Below are 7,947 nucleotides of genomic sequence, written 5' to 3'. Positions count from 1 at the left end.
AACCTTTCTTCCCTCATCTGTGAATGTGTAAAAGTGGTGCAGTCGTGTCCGACTCTTGGCAACCGCATAGACTGTAGCCTGCCAGCCTTCTCTGTCCATGGAATTCCCCAGGCCAGAATACTGGAGTGGAGTGGGTAGCTGTTCCCTTCTCCATGGGATCTGCCTGACCCAAGGATGGAACCCAGGTCCCACATAGCGGGCAGATTCTTTACCGCCTGAGCCACCAGAGAAGCTCCAATTAGGCCTGTTGCAAAGACTAAATGAAATGGTGTATTTTTGAAGTAAGTCTGCAGTAATCATTAGAAAGGAGAGTGTTAGTCACACAGTTGTGTCTGACTCTTTGCGACCCCATGGACTGTAGCCCACCAGGTTCCTCTGCCCATGGGATTTCCCAGGCAAGAATACTGGAGTGGGTTGCCATTCCTTGCTCCAGGGGATCTTCCCAACCCAGGGATTGAACCCAGTCTCCTGCATTGAGGGGCGGATTCTTTACCATCTGAGCCTCCAGGTGATAGGCACTAATCATTAGGGAAATGCAAATCAAAACCACCATGAGCCATCACCTTACATCCATTAGAAGGGCTGCTGCCGCTGCTGCTGCTAAGTCGCTTCCGTTGTGTCCGACTCTGTGCAACCCCATAGACAGCAGCCCATCAGGCTCCCCCGTCCCTGGGATTCTCCAGGCAAGAACACTGGAGTGGGTTGCCATTTCCTTCTCCAGTGCATGGAAGTGAAAAGTGAAAGGGAAGTCGCTCAGTCGTGTCCGACTCTTCGCGACCCCATGGACTGCAGCCTACCAGGCTCCTCCAGCCATGGGATTTTTCAGGCAAGAGTACTGTTTTTTAAATAACAGTACTAGAAAATAACATATATTGGTGAGGATATGGAGAAAGTGTAACTACTACACTTTTAGTGCAAACATAAAGTGGTACATCCACAGTGGAAGACAGTGTGGCAGCTCCTCAGAAAATTAAAAGAATTACCATATGCTCCAGCAATTCCACTTCTGGGTATATGTCCAAAAGAACTAAAGGCAGGGTCTTGAGATATTTGTACACCCACGGTTATACCAGCATTATTAACAATAGCCAACAGATGGAAGAAACTCAGTGGCCCTCAAGGAATAAGCAAAATATGGTCTAATCCCTACAATGGAATATTATTCAGCCTTAAAAAGGAAGGAAATTCTGATACTGCTACAACATGATTGAAGTTTGAAAATACTGTGCTAAGTAAGCCAGTCACCAAAAGACAGACATGGTAGGATTCCACTTATATGAGGTATGTAGCGTACTGAAATCCATAGAAAGTAGAATGGTGGTTGCCAGGGGCTGGAGGAAAGGGAAATGGCGAGATAGTGTTTAATGTGTATAGAGTCTCAGTTTTGCGAGATCAAAAAGTTCTGGAGATTGGTTGCACACCAATATGAATATTCTTAACACTACTGACTGCACACAAAATATTTAAGGTGGAAAACTGTGTTTTTTATATTTTACCATGACTAAAAATAATTTCTAGGGAATTCCCTAGTAGTCCAGTGGTTAGGTCTCTATACTTGCACTGCCAAGAGCATGGGTTCAATCCTTGGTTGGAGAACTAAAGATCCTACAAGCCATACAATATGGCCAAAGTTTTTTTTTTAATTAAAAAATAAATTATCAGTTCAGTTGCTCAGTCGTGTCCGACTCTACGACCCCATGGACTGAAGCACGCCAGGCTTCCCTGTCCATCACCAACTCCCAGAGCTTGCTCAAACTCATGTCCATCGAGTCGGTGATGCCATCCATCTATCTCATCCTCTGTCGTTCCCTTCTCTTTCTGCCTCAGTCTTTCCCAGCATCACGGTCTTTTCCAGTTCTTCGCATCAGGTGGCCAAAGTATTGGAGTTTCAGCTTCAGCATCAGTCCTTCCAATGAATATTCAGGACTGATTTCCTTTAGGATGGACTGGTTGGGCCTCCTTGCAGTCCAAGGGACTCTCAAGAGTCTTCTCCAACACCACAGTTCAAAAGCATCAATTCTTTGGCACTCAGCTTTCTTTATAGTCCAACTCTCACATCCATACCTGACTACTGGAAAAACCATAGCTTTGACTAGAGGGACCTTTGTCAGCAAAGTAAAAAAATAAATAATTTTTTTTAAAAGTCAGTCTGGGACTTCCCTGGCCGTCCAGTGGTTAAGACTCTGAACTTCCTGCTCTGAACCAGCAGGGGGCACTGGTTCAATCATCTCTGGTTAGGGAACTGAGATCCTACATGGCGGCAGGGGAAAAAAAGAAGGGGGAAAAAAAGTCTCCTAAATGTCTATCAACAAATGAAATGGATAAATAAAATGTAATTATTACACAATGGGACAATATTTGCCCATAAAAAGGAATGAAGTACTGATACATTACAGATGAATCTTGAAAAATTAGGCTAAGTGAAAGAAGTTATACACAAAAGGTCACATGTTGTGTGATTTCATTCATATAATGAATGAACAGGTAAAGCTATAGATTGAAGTGGGGAAGAGGAGCCCGAGGGAAGTTCAGGGCTAGTGTAGGAGCGCTTATCAGGAAAAGAAAATGCCCTTCCAGAAACTCCAACCTGTAATTGACAGCAAGAACCTTTTAGAGCTTCCCTAAAGGCTCAAGTGGTAAACAGTCTGCCTGCAAAGCACAAGACCCAAGAGACTTGGGTTTGGTCCCTGGGTAGGGAAGAGCCCCTGGGAGAGAAAATGGCCTGGAAAATCCCATGGGTGGCTGGAAAAGAGACTGTATACACAGTGACAGAAAGAGTGGTGGGCTAGGGTTGAGGTGATTTCTTTTGGCGGGAGCAAAAATGTCCTAAGATTGTGGTGTTTGCACAACTTAGTGACTATACTAAAGAGCAAATAAACACTGTATATGAGTAAACTCCATGGTGTGTGAATTATATTTCAATAAAGCCTTTTTTTTTTTAAAGTCAGATCAGTGTTAGTGCTCTAGTCAAAACTGCCACGGCTTCTCTTTTTACTCAGACTAGAAGCCTTCCTCACAATGGAAAAAATCCTTCATGCTATGCCTCTCATGTTCTCTCCTACCAATCTCTTTGTTCATTCAACTGAAGCCGTACCCCCTCCTTGCTTAGGGACACAGACACACTCCTGCTTTAGGGCCTTTGCACTGGCTGTTCCATCCGGAATTCAAGTTCCTTAGATATCAGCTAGGCTAGCCCCGTCTCCTCATCCAAGTCTTTGCTTAAATGTTACCTTCTTAATGAGGTCTGCTTGACCACCCCATCTTCAATTGCACCATTACCACCACTCCAGTACTCCTAATTCCCTCACTCTATAATTTACTTTTCCTGCAAGTACTTATCAACTGAATAATAACTTGAGTTACATTTATTGTCTCTCTCCCCTGCTAGAAAAGAAGCTCACGAAGGGCCTTGGTCTTAGTAGAGCTCACTGGTAAATCCTGAGGACCCAGAACAGTGCCCAGAAATAAGTAAGTGCTCTACAAGTGTGTATTGAATAAATTAATGGCAAGCATCTCAGAAAAACGAACGGTTGTTATCTTCCTAATCCATGAATAAGCAGGCAGGGCAGAGGTGTAAATAAGGTTTTCTTACCAAGAGGAGCAAGCAGCTGGGCTCCTGAGGCTGAGGTTCTGGGTGAGGGGGAGTGGAAAAAGGAAGTTTTTGACTAGGACCCCAGGAACAGGACTGGAGAAGGAAATGGCAACCCACTCCAGTAGTCTTACCTGGAAAACCCAACAGACAGAGGAGCCTGGTGGGCTACAGTCTATGGGTCGCAAAAGATGAGACCCGAGTTAGTGACTAAACAGCAGGAACAGGGCAAGGAAAAGTGAAGCAGAGGTTAAGCTGCAGAAGGTGGTGATGTTCAAACCCAATTTTAAAATTATGTAGAAACAGTCATGATTCCAGGTCACAAACTTTTGATGCTTAGTATGTCAACATCTATCTGAGGGGCTTCCCTCATAGCTCAGTTGGTAAATCATCTGCCTGAAATGCAGGAGACCTGGGTTCAATTCCTGGGTCGGGAAGGAAATGGCACCCCACTCCAGTATTCTTGCCTGGAGAATCCCATGGACAGAGGAGCCTGGCAGGCTACAGTCCATGGGGTCACAAAGGGTCAGACATGACTTAGCGACTAAACCACCACCATGTCAACATCATAAATAAATATTTAAGTGTTTTTGCAACTTAAACACCCTCCTGGCTATCTCAGAAAACGCTGCTGATGCATATCAATAACTCTGCTGTGGTTGGTTTGTTTAATTTGGCTGTGCCCCTCTTCGATGTGGCACGAGGGATCTGAGTTCCGTGACCCTGGCCGCCTGCACTGGTGTGGAGTCTTAACTACAGGACCACTGGAGAAGTCTCAGTTCTGCTGTTTTGTGTTTCCCTTTTATTTCCCCTTGTTGGATATCTGGATAGAGTAAGGAAAAAGAGAAGACTTTGATTCATTCAGATTCTACCAACTGGCCTCAGGTCTCACACACACACCTCCCATTCTCATCAGAGCCCTCTAGAAGGTGTTATTAGCCCATACTGTAATATTGAGGAAACGGAGGCAGGGCGCTGGGAACGGAGCCTGACACACAGGAGATGCTCAGTAAACTTACTGGACTGAACCGGAGTGGGAAACGCTCAGTGCGGGAGAGAAGGGAACGAAATCCTTCCACCTTTCCCTCGTCTCTTCCCTGGGGTTCCTGTGAGGCGCGATGCTGCTGGGAATTAAAAGCGGGAAGAGGCGTGGAGCACGCGGCAATGGCATCCCACTCGCCAGGTCGGGAAAACTGCAGCCCTCTACCCAATCCGCCCCCACTCCTCGTCACCCCCACATCCACACCTTAGGGGGCACCTGGAACTCTCTGGAGGACGCCTCCCAGCCTGCCCCGGGAGGTCCGGCGCGCCCGCCAGGCTGCAGAGAAGCACAGAGGCGCGCCCACAGGTCCCAGTGGTCGGTTCCTCCGGCATCTGCCCCGGAGGCCGGTTCGCTGCTCAGCTCGGCACAGCTTGCAGCCGGAGGCTGGAGCGCGCCGACGAAGCCGGAGGGCCAGGGAGCAGGAACGCGCTCGGCCCTCGACCCCGGGGTGGGCTGCTTGTGCCTTGGCCAGGGCGCGCCGGGGCCCCTGGGCAGCCCTTCCCCCGGCGCGGTCGGCCGCCAGCGGGATCATCCCCCCTTCGGCGGCTCGCTCCTCCCCTTGATTCCCGCGCACCCCCTTCTGCCCCAGCCGCGGAGATCACTCCGCTCGCAGCTCCGCCGAGTCGCGCCGGGTGCTGCAGCGGCTGGAGCCCCCGGAGCTGCGCGCTCGCCGGGACCCAGACGGCTGCCGGAGCCCAGGCAGCCCCGGGGCGGCGGCACCATGAATGGCTCGGGTGGCCTGGACACCGAGGACACGAGCGAGGCTGGAGGCGGGAGCAGCTGGCAGCCTGAGGCGGTCATCGTGCCCACGCTCTTTGCGCTCATCTTCCTCGTGGGCACCGTAGGCAACGCCCTGGTGCTGGCCGTGCTGCTTCGCGGTGGCCAGGCGGTCAGCACAACCAACCTGTTCATTCTCAATCTGGGCGTGGCCGACCTGTGTTTCATCTTGTGCTGCGTGCCCTTCCAGGCCACCATCTACACCCTGGACGACTGGGTGTTCGGATCGCTGCTTTGCAAGGCGGTGCACTTCCTCATCTTCCTCACCATGCACGCCAGCAGCTTCACGCTGGCCGCCGTCTCCCTGGACCGGTGAGCTGGCATCCCAGGGGGTCGCGCACACAGGCTAGAGCTGAGGAAGGGGGCTGGACTTGAGGGTCAAGGAGAGATGTGCAGAGAGGAGAGAGAGAAGGCTAGGAAGGAAGGGGCACCAGGAGGGAGTGAAAGACAAGCAGGTGTGTTGGAGGAAAACGAGGAGGAAGAATGGGGGACCTTGGTGTCCCTCTGTTAGGTGCCTCCTCAGGGACTCCAGGCTCCTCAGGGACTCAGGACCTCAGCTCTCCAGCCCTTCGCTGTCTGATAAAGAATGGCCTTTCCGGGTTTGAAGCGCTTTCCCATGCTGAGTTTCATTTGAGGGTCAAGGCCCCTTGGGAGGCTGGGACAGGAAGGATTGCTGTGCCCAGTTTACAGACCAAACCAGCTTTATAAGTGATTCGCTCAGAGTGGCCTATCCTGTAACCCTGTGCCTGAAGCCAGCTGTCTGTCTCCTCTCGTCAAGCTCAGGCACCTCCACCTCGCTGGCCTCCAAACTACAGTTTGCTCGGCACAGTCTACTCTGGCTCTGACTGCAGAATCTGGGTCCTTTGTGAGGGCCCACGCCAAACTCCAAACAAGCCCGCCCCAAGGGCCCTAGGTTGGTCCCACCCTACCCCACCCCACCTCTGCGCCCTACCAATAGGCCTGGAGTCAAGGGCAGGAGAAGAGTGGACCCAAGGGTCCCGCTGAATGCTGAAGCTTGGAAGGACACCGGGATGATTCCTGGGGTGGGAATCCTGGTCTGATTCTGCTACCTCCCTGGCCCCCTCCATCCTCAGGTTCCTTCCTTGGACAGGCAAAGAGGTGAAGCCACATTCCCCATGCACCAGCGCCCCGCCCCCAGTTCCACTGAGCACTAAGTATGTCAGTTCCGATAGGCTAGCGCCGGGTTCTCTAAGAAATCCCCTCTGTACCTTGCCTGAGGTGTCACCAGGCTGTATCTTAGAGCCTCAGCGCCTGGGTCCTACCTCTGGGGGCAACATCACTGGTGAGTAATCACAGCCTGCCAGAACCCCGAAGCCGGTTTAATCTTGGGGGTGTCCGCCCGGGTGGAGTCTGACAGTGGTCGTAGTCTCAGAAAGAACAAATGAGTAGCCTTTCCTGCTCCAGAGTCACGCCCCACGGGTGGGCGCGGCTGAGGGTGTCCGGGATGGGATGCTCGATGTCGCCCTCTGGGCTTGTGCGGCGTTACGCTGCGCTAGAGAACTTCCCGGACGGTGAGTGTGGGACTCGAGGTGGAGGGGTCCGGCCTGGCTCCCGCGAATCCCGCTGGCTCACCCGACGTCTCGCTTTCTGGCCTGACCCGCAGGTATCTGGCCATCCGCTATCCACTGCACTCCCGCGAGCTGCGCACGCCTCGCAACGCGATGGCGGCCATCAGTCTCGTCTGGGGGCTCTCGCTGCTCTTCTCCGCGCCGTACCTGAGTTACTATCGCCAGTCCCAGTTAGCCAACCTGACCGTGTGCCACCCGGCGTGGAGCGCGCCGCGCCGCCGCGCCATGGACCTCTGCACCTTCGTCGTCAGCTATCTGCTGCCGGTCCTGGTGCTCGGCCTGACCTACGCGCGCACCCTGCGCTACCTCTGGCGCGCCGTCGACCCGGCGACCGCCGGCTCGGGCGCCCGGCGCGCCAAGCGTAAGGTGACACGCATGATCATCATCGTGGCCGCGCTCTTCTGCCTCTGCTGGATGCCTCACCACACGCTGATCCTCTGCGTGTGGTTCGGCCGCTTCCCTCTTACGCGCGCCACTTACGCGCTGCGCATCCTCTCGCACCTGGTCTCCTATGCCAACTCCTGTGTCAACCCCATCGTCTACGCTCTCGTCTCCAAGCACTTCCGCAAGGGTTTCCGAGAGATCTGCGCTGGCCTGTTGCGCCACGCCCCGCGCAGAGCCTCGCGCCGCGTGTGCGTCGCGCCCCTGTGCCGGCGCCTCTCCGCGGCCAGTCGTCCAGCCACGTCCCCGACCTGTCCCGGAAGGACCCAAAGGCCCCCAAAGGCATCTTGACAGTTAATTTGACCTAAGGGCACTTAGGGGGTATGCTTGGGTATTGAAAGATTGGAGTCAGAGGTTGGGGGATCGTGGAGGGAAATTCGTTTGTTAATAAAACGTGCAAACCATTCCACGTGCTGTGGCGCGCTGTCTGTGCCTGTCTCAGGGGCCCCAGGCTCCATGGTGAGAAGCCTCTGGGACTTCCCAGGGGAGCTCTGGATGGATGAGTACAA

At 52.8% G+C, this 7,947-nt stretch overlaps 1 protein-coding gene across 1 annotated transcript; it reads left to right on the top strand.

Annotated features, from left to right (window-relative positions):
• The first annotated feature begins 4,925 nt into the window (after nucleotides 1-4,925).
• On the top strand, nucleotides 4,926-7,847 carry GALR2 (galanin receptor 2). The gene is made up of 2 exons (XM_019980511.2): nucleotides 4,926-5,720; nucleotides 7,033-7,847. Exons 1-2 carry the CDS (start codon nucleotides 5,353-5,355, stop codon nucleotides 7,727-7,729), a joined length of 1,065 nt encoding a protein of 354 aa, XP_019836070.2. The 5' UTR covers nucleotides 4,926-5,352; the 3' UTR covers nucleotides 7,730-7,847.
• Nucleotides 7,848-7,947: the final 100 nt, after the last annotated feature.

The sequence above is a fragment of the Bos indicus genome, chromosome 19 (genome assembly GCF_029378745.1).
Source record: "Bos indicus isolate NIAB-ARS_2022 breed Sahiwal x Tharparkar chromosome 19, NIAB-ARS_B.indTharparkar_mat_pri_1.0, whole genome shotgun sequence".
Classification (NCBI taxonomy): Eukaryota; Metazoa; Chordata; class Mammalia; order Artiodactyla; family Bovidae; genus Bos; species Bos indicus.
The sequence above is the reverse complement of the archived record's forward strand: the minus strand, read 5'-3'. Positions and strand labels throughout refer to the sequence as shown.

Coding starts and splice junctions, on each gene's coding strand:
- GALR2 (XM_019980511.2), top strand. CDS start 5,353: ATGAATGGCTCGGGTGGCCTGGACACCGAGGACACGAGCGAGGCTGGA. Junction 5,721..7,032: donor GCCGCCGTCTCCCTGGACCG/GTGAGCTGGCAT, acceptor CCTGACCCGCAG/GTATCTGGCCATCCGCTATC.